We start from the raw sequence: 17205 nt of genomic DNA, 5'->3' as shown, positions 1-17205 counted from the left end.
TGAAGTGTAAACATAAAACAACATGATTTGCCCATTTAAAAACCTCCCCACAGGTTGGACTAAGAGGATAGAGTACACCCCAGGCACGGGCAGCCTTCCTCTTTTCCCTAACATCCACCTGGAGACCTGCGACGAGCCCCTTTGGAACATCCAGGCCACAGTGGAACTGCAGACAAACCACGTGGCCAAAGGCTGTGATCGCGACAATTACTCTGAGAAGTCGCTGCGCAAACTCTGTGGTGCGTATTCCTTTATCGCACTGAGTGATGCTTGCAGGAGGAAGTGAACTAGGTTGTGTGCGGGTCTACAGATGGATGGGAACTCCAAAGGCCATGGGTCAATTGCCTCACAATATTTTCTTCCAACAAAACTGGGTGAGGAGTAGCTTTAGGTGCCCTTGGTCAGAAGCATTCGTACCATATAGCAAAATTAGGTGGCAGCTGTGGGTTAAACCACAGAGCCTAGGACTTGCCGATCGGAAGGTCGGCGGTTCGAATCCCCACGATGGGGTGAGCTCCCATTGCTCGGTCCCTGTTCCTGCCAACCTAGCAGTTTGAAAGCACGTCAAAGTGCAAGTAGATAAATAGGTACCGCTTCGGTGGGAAGGTAAACGGTGTTTCCATGCGCTGCTCTGGTTCGTGCTGCTGGCCACATGACCCGGAAGCTATCTGTGGACAAACGCCGGCTCCCTCGGCCAATAAAGCGAGATGAGCGCCACAACCCCAGAGTCGGTCACGACTGGACCTAATGGTCAGGGGTCCCTTTACCTTTACCTTTAAGGCACATAGATCTGACCCACGGGGCGTAGATTGCAAAGTTGTCCTCCTCAAGGCCCATTGAGATGGACAGGAGCTGCACCAGAGCACTGTAGGGTTTGCATTGTGCCATTCCTCAACATTTCACTGGAAATATTTCTAGTATATTGTGTCCCCTGCTTAATTAGCAGAAGCGGGGAGAGAGGTGTCTCATGGATTTTCTATTATCAGGCACCAAAGTGTCTCAGCTTGCCCTTAGCGAAGGACACCAGTCACCCGTTTTCAGATGGCCCCCCCCCTGTTCTTATTTTCCTCTCTTGCCCTCGACAGGTGCTGCCACAGGTGAGGTAGACCTGCTCCCTGTTCCTGGACCCATGGCCAACTGGACGGCACGGCTCTCAGTCCATTACAGCCAGGACAGCAGCCTCATCTATTGGTTCAATGGCAGCCAGGCAACCCAGGTGCCCATGGGGAGTGGGACCGGTGCCCTGGAAGGCCTGAGCGACCATTTCACCTTGTCCCTGTGGATGAAACACGGCGTGACCCCAAGCAAGGGCAAGAGGGAGGAAGAGACCGTCATCTGCAGCACCATGCAAAGTGGTAAGAGCCAGATAATACTTTATTCGGCTATAAGCCCACAAGGTAAAACCAATCAATAAATAAAATAGCATTTTACATTCTAAAATGTCAACTAAAATATTTCAACGCATAATCTCCTTCACGTTACATACAATCTCTAGATGTACCATATTGTGGTAAGAGCCATTTCCTTCCCCATGGCAAATATTGGAATGGGGGGGGAGCATCTACCGTATTTTTCGCTCTATAGGATGCCCCGGACCATAGAAGGGGGAGAATGGGGGGGAATTCCCCCTTCTCTGCTCAGCGCCCCTTCAGCGAAGCGGCAGGAGAAACGGAGCCCCTTCCATTTCTCCTCCCGCTTCGCTGAAGGGGCGCTGAGCAGAGAGGGAAAACTGTGCAGTGCCTCTCCAGCGAAGCGAAGCCTGGAGAGCGAGAGGGATCGGTGTGCAACAACCCCTCTCGCTCTCCAGGCTTCAGGCAGCTATCCACAAGCCTTCGGAGCGCAGCGGGAACTCCGGCTGCGCTCCGAAGGCTTGTGGATAGCTGCCTGAAGCCCCCGTAGCGCAGCGGGAGTTCCCTGTGGTCCGGGGGCTTCAGGCGGCTTCAGCGAAAGCAACTCGAAGCCTCCGGAGCGCGGGGGGAGCTCTCCCTCTGCGCTTCGGAGGCTTCGCGTTGCTATCGCTGAATTCAAGGAGCCTGCATTTGCTCCATAAGACGCACACACATTTCCCCTTAATTTTTGAAGGGGGAAAAGTGCGTCTTATAGAGCGAAAAATACAGTACTTTGCATGCAGAAGGTCCCAGGTTCATTTCATGGCAAGAAATCTCTGAAATATTGGAGAGGTACTGCCAGTCAAGGCAGACAACACTGAAGTGGATGGACCAGTGGTCTGACTCAATAGAAGGCAGCTTCCTATGTTCCTGTGAAATTCCTGTTTCCCGAGCCACTCATGTAGAGCTTAAGAAGAAAGGAGAGATTCCACTGAAAACAGTAGTTTCTGAGTTTATGTTCTTGCTGTAAAGCTATAAGGCTGCAGTCCTCTTGCCCTGTACTGCAGGGAGCCTTTTTGGTAATGTTATTTTTGTTTTATCAAAAAAATATATTTAAAAATGGTATACAGTGATACCTCAGGTTACATACGCTTCAGGTTACAGACTCCGCTGACCCAGAAATATTACCTCAGGTTAAGAACTTTGCTTCAGGATGAGAACAGAAATCGTGCTCCCGCGATGCGTTAGCAGCAGGAGGCCCCATTAGCTAAAGTGGTGCTTCAGGTTAAGAACAGTTTCAGGTTAAGAACAGACCTCCAGAACGAATTAAGTACTTAACCAGAGGTACCACTGTACTGGAATTGTGCTGCAGTGGAATAGCACAGTTAACTATTAACAATAGTTTTTTTTAACAAAAAACAACAACAACACGTAAAGTAAGGTATACCTTTGTCTATTTCTATTGGAGCACCGTGAAAGATGCAAATTGTCTCCTGCCTAGACTCCTCGTTTGCTGAAAAGCAAACTTTGTGCAAGTTTTCTTTCTTAAGAATATGTGAGACAGAGGTGGAGCTGAGGAATACTTCTAGAGACCTAGGGGAAAGGACAAGTGCACATGTTTTATTAAAAAAAAGAAAACGGCAACAACACCCTAAAGAAATCTAACCCCTGAGGGCCATATCAGGACAAAACAAGGGCAGAGGTTTTTTTTGCCAAGGACGGGTATCAGAACTGTCCCCAGTAACCGGGGCAGTTGGAGCATCTGAAAGAGCAGAATGACCGTAGGTGAATCAGGACAGACTGGCCATAACTGCTGAATCTGATGCCTCCTTCCCTATCTGCAGAGGACGGATACTCCCATTATTCCCTCGGGGTGCATGGCTGCCGCATAGCTTTCCTCTACTGGCCCCTGCTGGAGAGCGCAAGGCCCGTCAAGTTCCTCTGGAAACTGGAGCAGGTGAGGAAACAACCGCCATCTTTGTTGTTCTTCTCCAAACCCACACACAGACAGACACTGACGCTGTATGTCCTGATCTCTCCTTTCCCCTGCTCGCAGGTCTGCGATGACGAGTGGCACCACTATGCCCTGAACCTTGAGTTCCCCACCGTGACGCTTTACGTAGACGGCGTCTCCTACGACCCTGCGCTCATCCACGACAACGGCCTCATCCACCCCCCACGGCGTGAATCTTCCCTCATGATTGGAGCCTGCTGGGCCGGTGAGCACTTCCGAGCGACTGGAAAATAGGCAGAGGAAGTGGAGGCTCAGTATTCTCGGAGTACTCAGAGAGGGATGCAAATTTTCCAAAACGTTGAAGTATAAAATGGTTCGGGGGGCGGGGAGCAGTCCACTCAGCTCCTTTGAGGAAAACCTAAAATAATGTGCAGTACTGACTTAGGCTACAATGCTAAACTCCCAATGAAATGGCCTTCAAGTTTCCAGAACGTGAGCTTGGAAACCTTGGAAAGGCTTCATGGTTCCCTTTTCCAAATATACAGTGCCACCCACTTCCTTTGATTGCAATAAGTCTCATATCCTATTCCCCGAACTACAGATGGCACCTCTGAGGTGTGACAATTTGGTTGCCTCATTCGCAGGGCCGCCTTTAGCATACGTACTGCTGGGGTGCAAATATCTACCCAGCAACCCCAAAATTGTTGACCTTTTTTGGGGGGGAGGGAGCCAAAATTGTTGACCTTTTTTTTTGGGGAGGGGGAATCGCTCACCTGTTACAATCTGCTTTTGTTTCCTGACTCTCGGGAATATTTGACGCTATGGGGCGGGGGATTTTGGCTCCATTGCTTTTCACTGCCACCGATCGAGAGGAACCAGTATACAGTAGGTATACATTTGGCGCCCCCCCCCCCGAATTCAGCGCCCGGGTGCCCCACACCCCTTGCACCCCTGGGTAAAGACGGCCCTGTTCATTTGCCAATGCAGGGCCAGCCCTGTCATTAGGCAAAGTGAGGCAGCAGCCTCAGGCAGGTGGTTTTGGATGTCATGAAAGGGCAGCAAAGAATTCATTTGCTTATTCACTTTTACTGGTAGAGAGAGTTGGAAGAAGCACTCAGGGGGCGACTCTTGTTCAGCATTTTGAATTTCACTTCTGTTTTGCAGAGGAAAGAAACAAAGAAAAGGCCAAAGTGAATGAGAACTCCACGGATCTGGGGCAAGGTAGCTGACTTTCTCTGTCGCCACGCATGGCTCTCCCCTCTCTTCATGCATGCCATTCCCTGTACATGGCCATTTCCGTTTCCCTCACCCCTCTGGGAGGAAAATCTTGGCACCTGGATGAATTTGCCAACGTAGCTTCTTCTGGGCAAGATGGCGTTTTAATCTCTGTGGTTTGTGAGAGGGCCTGAAGGTGGAACAAAGCTGGTCTGTGAGAGGCTTTCTCTTTCCTTTTCCTAATTTTTATTACTTTTAACAAATACAGTTGAAACAAACCAAACAATCGTAACTGATAAGTTGCATCAACGTGGTTAACATTTTTTGGAGCAGAGGTCCAGCTCCAAGGGCCTTCTGGTGGGTCCCTCACTGTGAGAAGTGAAGCTACAGGGAACCAGGCAGAGGGCCTTTTCAGTAGTGGCACCCGCCTTGTGGAACACCCTCCCATCAGATGTCAAGGAAAGAAACAACTATCTGACTTTTAGAAGACATCTGTTTAGGGAAGTTTTTAATCTTTGGTGTTTTTTCGTATTTTTAATATTCTGTTGTGAGCCGCCCAGAGTGGCTGGGGAAACCCAGCCAGATGAGTGGGGTATGTATGTATGTATGTATGTATGTATGTACCGTATTTTTCGCCCCATAGGACGCACCGGCCCATAGGACGCATCAAGTTTTTTGGGGGGGAAATAAAGAAAAAAAATTTATTTCCCCCCCAAGCGCTTGTGGGGCCGGCAGCGGGGAGAAGCGCTCTTCTCCCCACCGCCCGCCTTGAGATCAGGTCCGGGGACAGCGGGGAGATGCGCTGCGCCTCCCAGCTGTCCCCGGAGCTTGCGGGGCAGGCAGCGGGGAGAAGCGCTCTTCTCCCTGCCGCCCGCCTTGAGATCAGGTCCGGGGACAGCGGGAAGACGCGCTGCGTCTCCCAGCTGTCCCTGGAGCTTGTGGGGCTGGCGGCGGGGTCTCCCCGCCGTCAGCCTCCAAACCACTTCAGGAGACAGCGGGATGGCAGCGTTCCGCCTCCCTCTGTCCCCTGACCTTGTGGGGCTGGCGCTGGGGCTCTCCTGAAGCCTGCATTCGCCCCATAGGATGCACACACATTTCCCCTTCATTTTTGGAGGGGGGAAAGTGCGTCCTATAGGGCGAAAAATACGGTATGTATGTATGTATGTCTAAATAAAGATGATGATCATGATGCGTGTGTGTGTGTGGAAAATTTCTCAAGAGTGTTACCTTTCGAGGCTCCCACTTTTTTGCCTTTCGCTACCACATTGCCTCAAATGGTCTTCGGGGCAATTTTTCCTCCTCACGAACTCTCTGAAACCACAAAGAGGAAACAAGGTCTGTCCCCTTTCCTCGCCACCCCCCAGCTCCTGTGCTGCGGTCTCCCTGTTTCTCAGCTGGCTGCGCATCCAAGACTCCCCCCCCCCACTCTCCTTCCTCCTTCTTTGGCCTCTCCTCCCACCTGCATCTTCCACCTCCTCCTCTGTGGTCTTGTGTTCTCTTTCTCCCCCTTCTCTCCATCTGTCTCTCACACCATCCCTCCTCCTGTATCCCCCTTAGGAGACCCTCTGCTGATTCACCACTACTTCCACGGTTACCTGGCTGGCTTCACTGCGCGCCCTGGCAGCCTGGAGAGCCGGGAGGTGATAGAGTGTCTCTATGCCTGTCGCGAAGGGCTAGACTACAGCGACTTTGACAGCCTTGGCAAAGGGATGAAGGTACACCCGGAAGCGCCCACCCCCTTGCCCTCTGGTGGCATGACCTCCCTTCCTTCCCTCTGCTAGCACCTTGGCTTGGCTTCCTGCCTGCTCCTGCCTCCTGCAGAATCTCCTCCTGTTCTCCTGCGTCCGTGTGTCTTGGCCCACCAGCCCGAGCCCTTGCCTCAAAGCCTTCCTCCTTCCCCTGCAGGTTCACGTCAACCCCTCCCAGTCTCTCCTTGCCTTGGAGGGCGACGACGTGGAAACCTTCAACCACGCCATCCAGCATGTCGCCTACATGAACTCGCTGCGCTTCGCCACACCAGGAGTCCGACCCCTCAAGCTCACCACGACTGTCAAGTGAGTGTCAAAGCTTTGGTGGCATCATAACCTGCATCCTTCTGGGCTTGAGCCAGCAGAGCCTTACTTTTTTAGTTGTGGGCAGATAGCTTCTGCTGCTCAGATTATTACAGCTTTACTTCTTTGTTCAGTTTCACCATTGTATATACAGCGGTATCTTGCTTCTCGAACGGCTTAGTTGTCGAACAAATCGGCTCCCGAATGTCGCAAATCCGGAAATAAGTCTTCCGCTTTGCAAACTTTTTTTGGAAGCCGAACATCCGATGCGGCTTCCGCTAGAGTCCAGGAAGCTCCTGCAGCCAATCGGAAGCCGCCCCTTGGTTTTTGAATAGTTTCGGGAGTCAAACGGACTCCTGGAACGGATTAAGCTGAAGAACCAAGGTACAGGGCCGGATTTAGGTTTGATGAGGCCCTAAGCTACTGAAGGTAATGGGGCTCTTTATATGTCCAGCTGTCCTTTGTCAACACAAATTGTCATTTTTTGTGTTGAATATATGCTACATGGTAATTTATGGACCTAATAGGTATCTAAAGCCATTTGCACATAATAGGAGCCTACACAACACAAAACACTGTTGCTGTATGTAGGTTTTATTTTATTTTTATCTTATATTTTGGAAATGTACATCCTGGTTTTTGTTCCTTTAAATTTTTTGGGGGGCCCCAAGAGAGTGGGGCCCTAAGCTATAGCTTGTTTAGCTTATACATAAATTCGGCACTGCCAAGGTACCACTGTATGTGGGACTTTGCAGAATCAAACAGAAGCTTAGCCTGAGGGTGTGTGCGCATGATACCTTTAATGCACAAAATCTGAAGCGCATCACTTCACTTAAAGAATTCCAGGCACTGTAGCTTACCCCGCACTTTCAGCTCAGGACACGGCATTAGTATTGGATTAGAGATGCAGAAGAGACTTCAGGGGGCGACAGGGTGCACAAGCTTTGAAGTTCCACAGACCCAGCAGAAGCAATGTGGCCCCGTTAAGGGTCTCATCTTGCCTGTTTGGTATGTCTTGTTCCCCTGGCTGCTGCTTCTGCTTTTAACAACTCTGGATTGATCATTTGAGTACTTATAAGAATCCTGCTTTGCTCTGCAGAAAAAAAGCAGGGAGGAATGGCACTTACTGGTTCGTGTGAGCATGCTTTGTGGAAATGGGTAGCTGAGATTTAATTCCCCTGAAAGATAATGTTGGGATTTCCACAATAGGCTTGGATAGCTAGCAACATAATAAGAGGGGCTACCACCAAGGAGAGCTAGCTAGCCCCTTGTTCTCAGGCGGCTTTTATTTTCTGCACTTGTGTTTCTTACTCTTTATTTTACAACTATTTAATGGTATTGCTTTAAATACAAGCTGCCCAGGACACTGATTACATGGAAGGATAGGCTATCCATTTTTTAAAAACACAAATGTGTTCTTAGAAACGAAGGTGTCCCTTGGTGCTGAGGAACAAAAGGGAGTCCTGCCTCCTTGCAGACTGGGATGAAGGGGTGTTGCTTTCTCCTGTCTTCCCTTAGATGCTTCAGCGAGGAATCCTGCGTCTCCATCCCGGATGTGGAGGGCTACGTGGTTGTGCTTCAGCCTGATGCTCCTCAGATCTTACTGAGCGGCAGTTCTCATTTTGCCCGGCCGGTCTCCGACTTCGAAGGTCCAGAGGGAGTCCCTCTCTTTCCTGACCTCCAGATTTCTTGCTCCATTTCACATCAGGTAGAGCCCAAGAAGGATGAGAGCTGGCACGGCACAGGTGAGCTGAGCGCTTCGGTAGAGATGCTGTAGCAACTCAGGGCTGTTTGCGTGTGTTTGTGTGACAACCCAGGCAACAGAAGCAGAAAAAGCAGGCAGTTTTGCTAGAAGCAGAAAGTGTCACATTTTACCAATCTGATCCTGGAAAGATATGGACTTCCCAGCCCTAGTAATATGAACAAAACCCTCTTGAGACCATTTAACATATTCTTTTTTCCATTTATAATAATTATACTTCTCCAGAGAAAAAGCAGAGACATCACCTTGCCAACAAAGGTCCGTATAGTTAAAGCTATGGTTTTCCCAGTAGTGATGTATGGAAGTGAGAGCTGGACCATAAAGAAGGCTGATTGCCGAAGAATTGATGCTTTTGAATTCTGGAGCTGGAGGAGACTCTTGAGAGTCCCATGGACTGCAAGATGATCAAACCTATCCATTCTGAAGGAAATCAGCCCTGAGTGCTCACTGGAAGGACAGATCCTGAAGCTGAGGCTCCAAGACTTTGGCCACCTCATGAGAAGAGAAGACTCCCTGGAAAAGACCCTGATGTTGGGAAAGATGGAGGGCACAATGAGAAGGGGACGATAGAGGACGAGATGGTGGGACAGTGTTCTCGAAGCTATGAACATGAGTTTGACCAAACTGCGGGAGGCAGTGGAAGACAGGAGGGCCTGGCGTGCTCTGGTCCATGGGGTCACGAAGAGTCGTACATGACTAAACGACTAAACAACAACATACTTCTCCAGCGTCTGAAATGCGAAACACTATATAGAAAGAACACACAGTCATTTAGCATAATTGTCATGTTGGTTCCTGGAAACTATAGTTTGTGGAGGCTGCTCGGAGATCCTTAAACTCATTCACAGAACTACAGTTCCCAGTGTTCCCTGGATAGAGGAAATGGGGGTTGCTATGGCATGGAAGGCCAGAAACAGACAGAGGAAGCTGAGATGGGGTGGGGAAGGGATGGCTAACCAGCAGAGAATGAGAAGGGAGGAAAGATGAGGAGCAGGAGCAATTAGGATCTTTGGGGAAATGGTGAGGCGAAGACTGAGTGCAGGTGTTTTCCAAAATCAGTAAGGACAAAGACAGAGGTAATTATTTCAGAGCACTCCTGTCTTTCATCCAGACATATTTGTTCTTCTCCAGGGTCGAGCCCTGGAAAAAGTGATTCTGCAAATGTGAAGTAGAACCAGGCTGATTGGCGGCTCCTTGTGATGTCACCGAACAGCCCTCCTCCTTTCCTGGGAGATGTTTTTTAAAAATGTCCTTTTATGTATGTGTGCCTATGCAAAGCTTTTAAACTTGGGAAGCCCACCTGAACATGGGCAGAGGGAGCTAGACCAGCAGCTGAGCAAGACCAACTGTACGGTTCCCTATTGCACATGTCTGCCATTTCATTTCTGAATCCAGGCTCCCTGTGGCAGAGAGACATGCTGTGATGATAACTCTTTTTGCTTTACATCTGCCTTTCCCCCTAAGGAGTGGAGAGAGAAATGGAGCTGGGAACAAGAGAATAGGAAGGAATCAAAGCTTCATCAGCTGCTTTAATGAGGTTGGGAGGTGTGTAAGGAGATGGAAGAGAAAAGAGAGAGGTAGATGGCAAAGATTGTGAAGAGGTTTAAAATTAGGAGGTAAAATCAAGGGCAAATAGGGAAGGGAAGCCACTGAGGACAGTGAAGGAGCAAAAAACTTGAATGGAGATTAAGCCAGACCGGGGGGGGGGGGGGAATCAGTTTTGTATTTTTAAATTGCTTAGGTCAATTTGTTTTTATATCTCATTTCATCAGTATTTTTAATTCATATTTTATGCAAACAGCTTAGAGGTTTTGTTGATTAAGTGGTACAGAAATGCAATGCAATGCAATGCAAAAAAATAAAATAAAATAATAAAATAAAATAAAATATGCAGGCCGTCTCTCTGTTCCCCTTTCTATACTGAATGAGTGTAAACTGTTTGTTTTCAAGAAAGGTTAGAGAAGCAGAAAGGTAGGATAAGAAGCAGAAGGCCAGGCAGGAGAATAAGACCCTTTTTGTTTCTAGTGAATGAAAGAAAATGATCCTATTCTGCCCAGTTCTTATCAGGATGGTAACTGGGGATGAGGGTGCAGAGAAAGGGGTGTGGTGTGAGGGCCCCCAGAGGCCATCTTCCTTGCCCCCCCTCCCGAAACCTATCAGCACCTCTGACCACTGCATGTGCTCACCTTTACAATATAATTTTCCTGGCCAAACCTATATTTTGATGCAAACCGCTTAGCAGAGCCGCTTAAGTGCATCTCTGGAGGCTCCTTGGGAGGAAGGGTGGAGTGTGGATGCAACAAATAAATGCGGATCCCTCCCTTCTCTTGTAAGTCTTCCCTGCCTTCTCTCCCTTGCAGTGGCAGATACGCGGATGTCGGACGAGATTGTTCACAATCTGGATGGTTGCGAGATCTCCCTGGTCGGAGAGGACCTGGACCCTGAGAGGGAGTACCTGCTCTTAGATGGAGCCTCTCTGCAGCAGCGAGGCTTGGAGCTCATCAACACCTCTGCCTACCTCAGCGTCACAGGTGTGCATCTTTTCTGGCCTCAACCTTCTCCATCACAACACAGTCTGGACATGCTGAAGGGTCCCTGGGATGATAAAGCCCTGGTTACCCAACGGATAGCTTTCATATATCTCATACGCTGGAATAGCTGAGACGGTAGAGCATGGGACTCTTAATCTCAGGATGAGGAGTTTGAGACCCATGTTGTCCTCACTGGTAAGGTAAAGGTAAAGGGCCCCCTGACCATTAGGTCCAGTCGTGGCCCACTCTGGGGTTGCGGCACTTAACTTGCTTTACTGGCTGAGGGAGCCGGCATACAGCTTCCGGGTCGGGTGGCCAGCATGACTAAGCCGCTTCTGGCGAACCAGAGCAGCACACGGAAACACCGTTTACCTTCCCGCCAGAGCGGTACCTATTTATCTACTTGCACTTTGACGTGCTTTCAAACTGCTAGGTTGGCAGGAGCAGGGACCGAGCAACGGGAGCTCACCCTGTCGTGGGGATTCGAACCACTGACCTTCTGACCGGCAAGTCCTAGGCTCTGTGGTTTAACCCACAGCGCCACCCGCGTCCCTTCCAAACTACTGGTATTGTTTTGTTAAAGCCAGATCTGCCCCAATCATCTATAACAGTGCTTCCCAAACTTGGGTCTCCAGCTGTTTTTCGGACTACAGTCCCCATCATCCCTGACCAGTGATCTTGCTAGCTGCAGATGATAGGACTTGTAGTCCAAAAACAGCTGGAGACCCAAGTGTGGGAAACACTGATCTACAAAGAGGGTAGGTGGGTGGCCATGAGTTGGATTTTAACAACAAATGAGTTGTGCAGTGGCATATGTGCACAGACCCCTCCTCCCACCTTCGCTGCATCTCTCTACCCAGGTATTTCTGTCTCTTATCTAAGCCCCAGTACTGGAAGTGAGTTTGGTTATGGGGGGAAAGCAGGAAAAGCAGACTTCAGGGAAGTAAACTGCAACAGGGGTTGGGAAAGGGTTTAAACATGAAATTTATTTACCTCATGATTATATATATTTTAAAAAAAACTTCAAAGCAGCTTTTGAAAAGAATCAAGCAATAAAATTATTAGTAAAAAACAAATCCACTAAAATTTAATAATATAAAATAAAACCAGCAGGAAACTAGAAACACAGCTGCATTCTGGGTAAGCTAGAAGCCTGACAGGTTCTGTCTTATTGGCAACTGTGTGTGAAATGGATGATTTGAAGTGAAGAAGCAGTGAGGGTAATGCTTAATCCTTCCCCACCCATTATCTCCCCCCACTTCCTTGCTAAGGCTTCTTTCCTGACCCTGAATTCCAGATGCTTATTTATGAGGTAAAGATGTATGGAACTGGGCAATGAGGAAAGGTGGAATGAAGGAGCAGTAACTTGCAAGGCTTGCAGTAACTTGCTGTGGGTTAAACCACAGAACCTAGGACTTGCCGATCAGAAGGTCGGCGGTTCAAATCCCTGCGACGGGGTGAGCTCCCGTTGCTCGGTCCCAGCTCCTGCCAACCTAGCAGTTCGAAAGCACGTCAAAGTACAAGTAGATAAATAGGTACCGCTCCAGCGGGAAGGCAAACGGTATTTCCGTGTGCTGCTCTGGTTCACCAGAAGCGGCTTAGTCATGCTGGCCACATGACCCGGAAGCTGTACGCCGGCTCCCTCGGCCAATAAAGCGAGATGAGCGCCGCAACCCCAGAGTCGGCCACGACTGGACCTAATGGTCAGGGGTCGCTTTACCTTACCTAACTTGCAAGGGAGAATTTAAGCACTTATATGCACTTTCAGCCACTTCTGTTTTGCAGTGATAAAACAGGCTTTTTTATGGGAAGTTTAGTTCCAAAGCCTGAGCTCAGCCAGCGTGGAAGCTTTAACCCTCCCCTCCCACCCCTGACCTCCGCCTGGGTATCTTTCCCCATTTCTAGGCGTGGAGAGCATTGCTGTCTATGAGGAGATCCTTCGCCAAGTCTCCTATTGCATCCATCATGGTGCCGCCCTTTATGAGAGGAAGTTCCGCCTTTCTTGCACCGAGATGAACGGCCGTTACTCCAGCAACGAGTTCACCGTTGAGGTAAGCGCACCGCCAGGAAGGGCGTGCAATTCAAAAATGTCTGTGAATTGGGCTGCGGCTGAGGTGGGTGTCAGCAGCCTGGAACCAAGAATCGACTGTAGGTTTCTCGTTGCAGGTCAACGTCCTTCACAACATGAACAGAGCCGCTCACCCGAACCACATCATGAGCGCCCAGCAGTTCATGCATCGGGGACACCATCTGCCTCCAGAACTCTCCGGCCACAGCCTGGCTAGCCCCCACCGCAACTCCAGTATGTACCGATTGATACGCTACTGTGAAGTGGCAGATAGAGTGAGAAAAGAGGGGTGAGAGAGGGTGGCACACTCAATTTTGGGGTCAAAGTTGATGAGGTTTGTGACTGGATCCCGCAGCGTATTTTACTTTAGTCCAGGTGTCAGGGTTCAGAGAATCCTATCCCGCCACGGTGAGATGCCAAGAAGCAGATAAACAAGGAAGAGTTCTTACCAAGTACTGTATTTTTTGCTCTATAAGACTCACTTTTTCCCTCCTAAAAAGTAAGGGGAAATGTGTGTGCGTCTTATGGAGCGAATGCAGGCTGTGCAGCTACCGAGAAGCCAGAACAGCAAGAGGGATTGCTGCTTTCACTGCGCAGCGATCCCTCTTGCTGTTCTGGCTTCTGAGATTCAGAATATTTTTTTTTCTTCTTGTTTTCCTCCTCCAAAAACTAGGTGCGTCTTGTGGTCTGGTGCATCTTATAGAGCGAAAAATATGGTAGTTTACAGTGGTACCTCGGGTTACAGATGCTTCAGGTTACAGACTCCGCTAACCCAGAAATATTACCTCAGGTTAAGAACTTTGCTTCAGGATGAGAACAGAAATCGCGCAGCGGCGGCACAGTAGCAGTGGTAGGCCCCATTAGCTAAAGTGGTACCTCAGGTTAAGAGCAATTTCAGGTTAAGAACGGACCTCCAGAATGAATTAAGTTCTTAACCCGAGGTACCACTGTACCTTGTTACTTCTCCCTTTGACTTGGGACAGCCAGATAAACGTTTTTTCAAGCAATAAGGCTTTAACCTCAGTGCTGTCAGTGAGATATCTAGGCGCACTACCCAGGGCAGGGACTCCCAAATTTTCAAGATGCTATTTTTACCTGTAAATCCCTAAACGGCTTGTGTGCCTTTTCCTTAGCAGCTGATCTGTTTTAAATACGCTTGAGCTTTCAGGAAAGGGCAGGACGCCAATGTATATTAAGTAGTACATGAAAGGAGAAACTGGAGATCATTGGAATACCAGCTGAAAAGAGCCAAGGCAAAGGCCTGCGGTGATACTAGGAATCTGTGGCAGGATATCTGTACTCTTGATAAGAGGAACAGAAGAAATGCCTTACTGCAGATATAGTGTCTCTGAACATGGAAGCTCCATTTAGCTCCCATGGGTGCTAGACCTCTTCTCCATAGAATCCTCTTACTCCTTTTTGACAGGCCTCTAAACCACCGGCCATCTCCACATCTTGGGAGCGGCAGGTTCTAGGGAGGGTGTCCGTTGAAGTGTGGCGTATGCACCTTTTGCAACAAAAAGCCTGCCCTCCGGAACCACATCCTAGCTTCCTGAGCCAGTGTGGTGTAGTGGTTAAGAGCAGTAGTCTCGTAATCTGGGGAACCGGGTTCGCGTCTCCGCTCCTCCACCTGCAGCTGCTGGGTGACCTTGGGCTAGTCACACTTCTCTGAAGTCTCTCAGCCCCACTCACCTCACAGAGTGTTTGTTGTGGGGGAGGAAGGGAAAGGAGAATGTTAGCCGCTTTGAGACTCCTTAAAGGGAGTGAAAGGCAGGATATCAAATCCAAACTCTTCTTCTTCTTCTTCTCCGTGGGCAGCCACGAAACAAACCGGCTTTATCCTCGCCCTTTCTCTTCTCCCACAGTGGTCCCCAGCGCTGCCACCATCATCATTGTGGTCTGCGTGGGCTTCCTGGCGCTCATGGTGATCCTGGGCGTCCTACGCATCCACTCCTTGCACAGGCGAGGGGGCGAGCGCGAGGGCACAGGCGAGTCCGCGGGGTGCCACGGAGCTGCCCAGGCCAAGGAGAGCGAGATGTTCTGGGACGACTCTGCTCTCACCATCATCGTCAACCCCATGGAGGTGAGTGGAGGGAGGGAAGATTGGGGAGGGAGCAGGGCAGGAAAGAGACTCCACTTCTGACACCAGTGTTGCAAGCAACACCAATTAGTGCCAAGCTGTGCATGAGATTCCAGGTTGAAGGCGTGGCAGAGGCTGTTGTAGCTTTAAGAAATATGATTTATTCATACATTTACACCTGAATCTAGATGGAGGGCAGGGGCATATTGTGGGTGTGCCAGTGGTGCCGTGGCCCCAGGTGCACAACTTTTGAGGGGGCACAAACCAGGTGCACCCCTGCAGATGACCCCAGAGAAGCCCAGCCCAGTGCTCCTCTTCACCAGTCAAGGGCCACGTTGGCCAGCCAGGCTCCCTGCTTTCTCCAATGGGGTCACTGCAGTGGGGAGGGCTGGGCTGGACCCCCCATGCCCAGCACATGCGCCTGCCCCAGGCGGTGACAACCAACACTACACCGTTGGGAGTGAGTCCAGATTTCACCGCGGTCAAAGACCCAGTTTGGCACCCCCTTCATACACATTTGTGTACACACACACATAGGCTGGGAGTCTCAGGGCACCCCTCTGAAGGCTTCAACTGGGGCAAAACCCCTGGCTAGCCTCCCCGTAGCTACGGTTCTGTCCAAGGCACCTCTCAGCCTGCCTTCAGCCAGCCAGCCAAAATAGTTCTGGCCTTTTCCCTGGCTATTCCAAGCCTTTTGCTCGATTGTCACTTCCTCCTTCTTTTTAGGGATGCAGGTGGCGCTGTGGTCTAAACCACTGAGCCTCTTGGGCTTGCCGATCAGAAGGTCGGCGGTTCGAATCCCCACGACGGGGTGAGCTCCCGTTGCTCAGTCCCAGCTCCTGCCAATCTAGCAGTTCGAAAGCATGCCAGTGCAAGTAGATAAATAGGTACCACTGCGGTGGGAAGGTAAAAGGCGTTTCTGTGTGCTCTGGTTTCCGTCCCTGTATTTCATTGCGCCAGAAGCGGTTTAGTCATGCTGGACACATGACCCAGAAAGCTGTCTGTGAACAAACGCCAACTCCCTCGGCCTGAAAGCAAGATGAGCGGCACATCCCATAGTCGCCTTTGGCTGGACTTCACCGTCTAGGGGTCCTTTACCTTTTTACCTTCTCTTTCTAGTCATACCAGAGCTGCCAGGAGAGGGCAGCAGAGGCTTCTGGGTCGACCATCAGAGAAGTAGCTGAAGAGGAGGAAGAGGAAAGCAGTGACTCTGAATCACCTGACAGCCCAGGCAGCGACGTGGCCGATGACCAGCGCATTGTGGGCAAGCACGATGCCCCTTGCCGCTTCTAGAGGCCAGCGAGAGAGGGAGGTCCTGCTTATGTTTAGTCATTGGGGGGCGGGGGTATGTGTCTGGCCTCCCCCCCTCCTCTTCCCACCCCCCGCGCTGCATTCTCCAGACCTCTTGTATTTGCACAGCGGAGGCTGACCCCCAAGACATGAGATTTTGGAGCATGAGGCAGAGAATCCAATTGGCACCTTCCCTTGCCACGAATTAACACGGAGCACAATCCACCGGGAAGTTCTCCTGCACAAGTGGAACAGAAGCTGTGCCAGAGCATCACGGTGGATTAATGGTGCCTCGTGCCTCAGATTTGGCCCCCTCCCCAAAATAAAATCTGGCTCTTGAGATGTCCGCCTGACCTTGCCCCAGCATAGGCCCAGTTCTGCCTTTTGATAGCAGCGCCCAGGGGGAGGAGCCTCTCTTTGACCAGGTCCTTGGCTCCTCCCACCTCTCCAGCCGCTTGCTTCAGCTCAAGTGGGGCATAGCCCCCTAACTCTGGTCTCCAGCAGAGGACCCCCTTCGCTCCAGAGAAGGGTAAACTGGATTGGCATGATTAAAGGGAGAGGAGCAGGAATTGGGGCGGCGGCAGCAAACCCAGAGGTACGACAAGACGCCCCAAGATACTATATATATATATATTGTATATTTTTTCAATGTCGTTGTTTGAGGTTCATTCTTGTTTTCTTGTTTGATGCAAAGAAACAAACAAACAAAAAAGACCTGCAGCTTGTGTCGCTTTGTAAAATTGTCAATAATATTCCAATAACGAGTGAAGGAAATACATGATGTGAAGAAGAAAAATGGAGCAGATTTTAAAATAAAAAAGGATTTAAAAATGTAAGGTCTGGAATAATGGGCGTTCTTCCTTCAGTGAGATAGCTTTCTTCTTTTAATAACTTCTCCACCCCATGCAGGAATTATAAGAACAGAA

The 17205-nt window shown here is 49.9% G+C and overlaps 1 protein-coding gene across 1 annotated transcript in view; it reads left to right on the top strand.

The window, feature by feature from the left end:
• Positions 1–16488, top strand: part of CLSTN3 (calsyntenin 3) — a 34045-nt gene extending 17557 nt beyond the window's left edge. Inside the window, exons 6-18 of the mRNA XM_053370275.1 lie at positions 54–239; positions 1086–1355; positions 3173–3285; positions 3385–3547; positions 4447–4503; positions 6055–6212; positions 6403–6551; positions 8067–8293; positions 10671–10841; positions 12747–12892; positions 13008–13143; positions 14775–14992; positions 16109–16488. Of these exons, the coding sequence (XP_053226250.1) occupies positions 54–239; positions 1086–1355; positions 3173–3285; positions 3385–3547; positions 4447–4503; positions 6055–6212; positions 6403–6551; positions 8067–8293; positions 10671–10841; positions 12747–12892; positions 13008–13143; positions 14775–14992; positions 16109–16282 (2168 nt within the window). The 3' untranslated portion in view covers positions 16283–16488. The remainder of the gene's footprint in view (positions 1–53; positions 240–1085; positions 1356–3172; positions 3286–3384; positions 3548–4446; positions 4504–6054; positions 6213–6402; positions 6552–8066; positions 8294–10670; positions 10842–12746; positions 12893–13007; positions 13144–14774; positions 14993–16108) is intronic.
• The last annotated feature ends 717 nt before the right edge of the window (positions 16489–17205 follow it).

This window comes from Podarcis raffonei, chromosome 17 (genome assembly GCF_027172205.1).
Source record: "Podarcis raffonei isolate rPodRaf1 chromosome 17, rPodRaf1.pri, whole genome shotgun sequence".
In the NCBI taxonomy this organism is placed as follows: domain Eukaryota; kingdom Metazoa; phylum Chordata; class Lepidosauria; order Squamata; family Lacertidae; genus Podarcis; species Podarcis raffonei.
The sequence above is the reverse complement of the archived record's forward strand: the minus strand, read 5'-3'. Positions and strand labels throughout refer to the sequence as shown.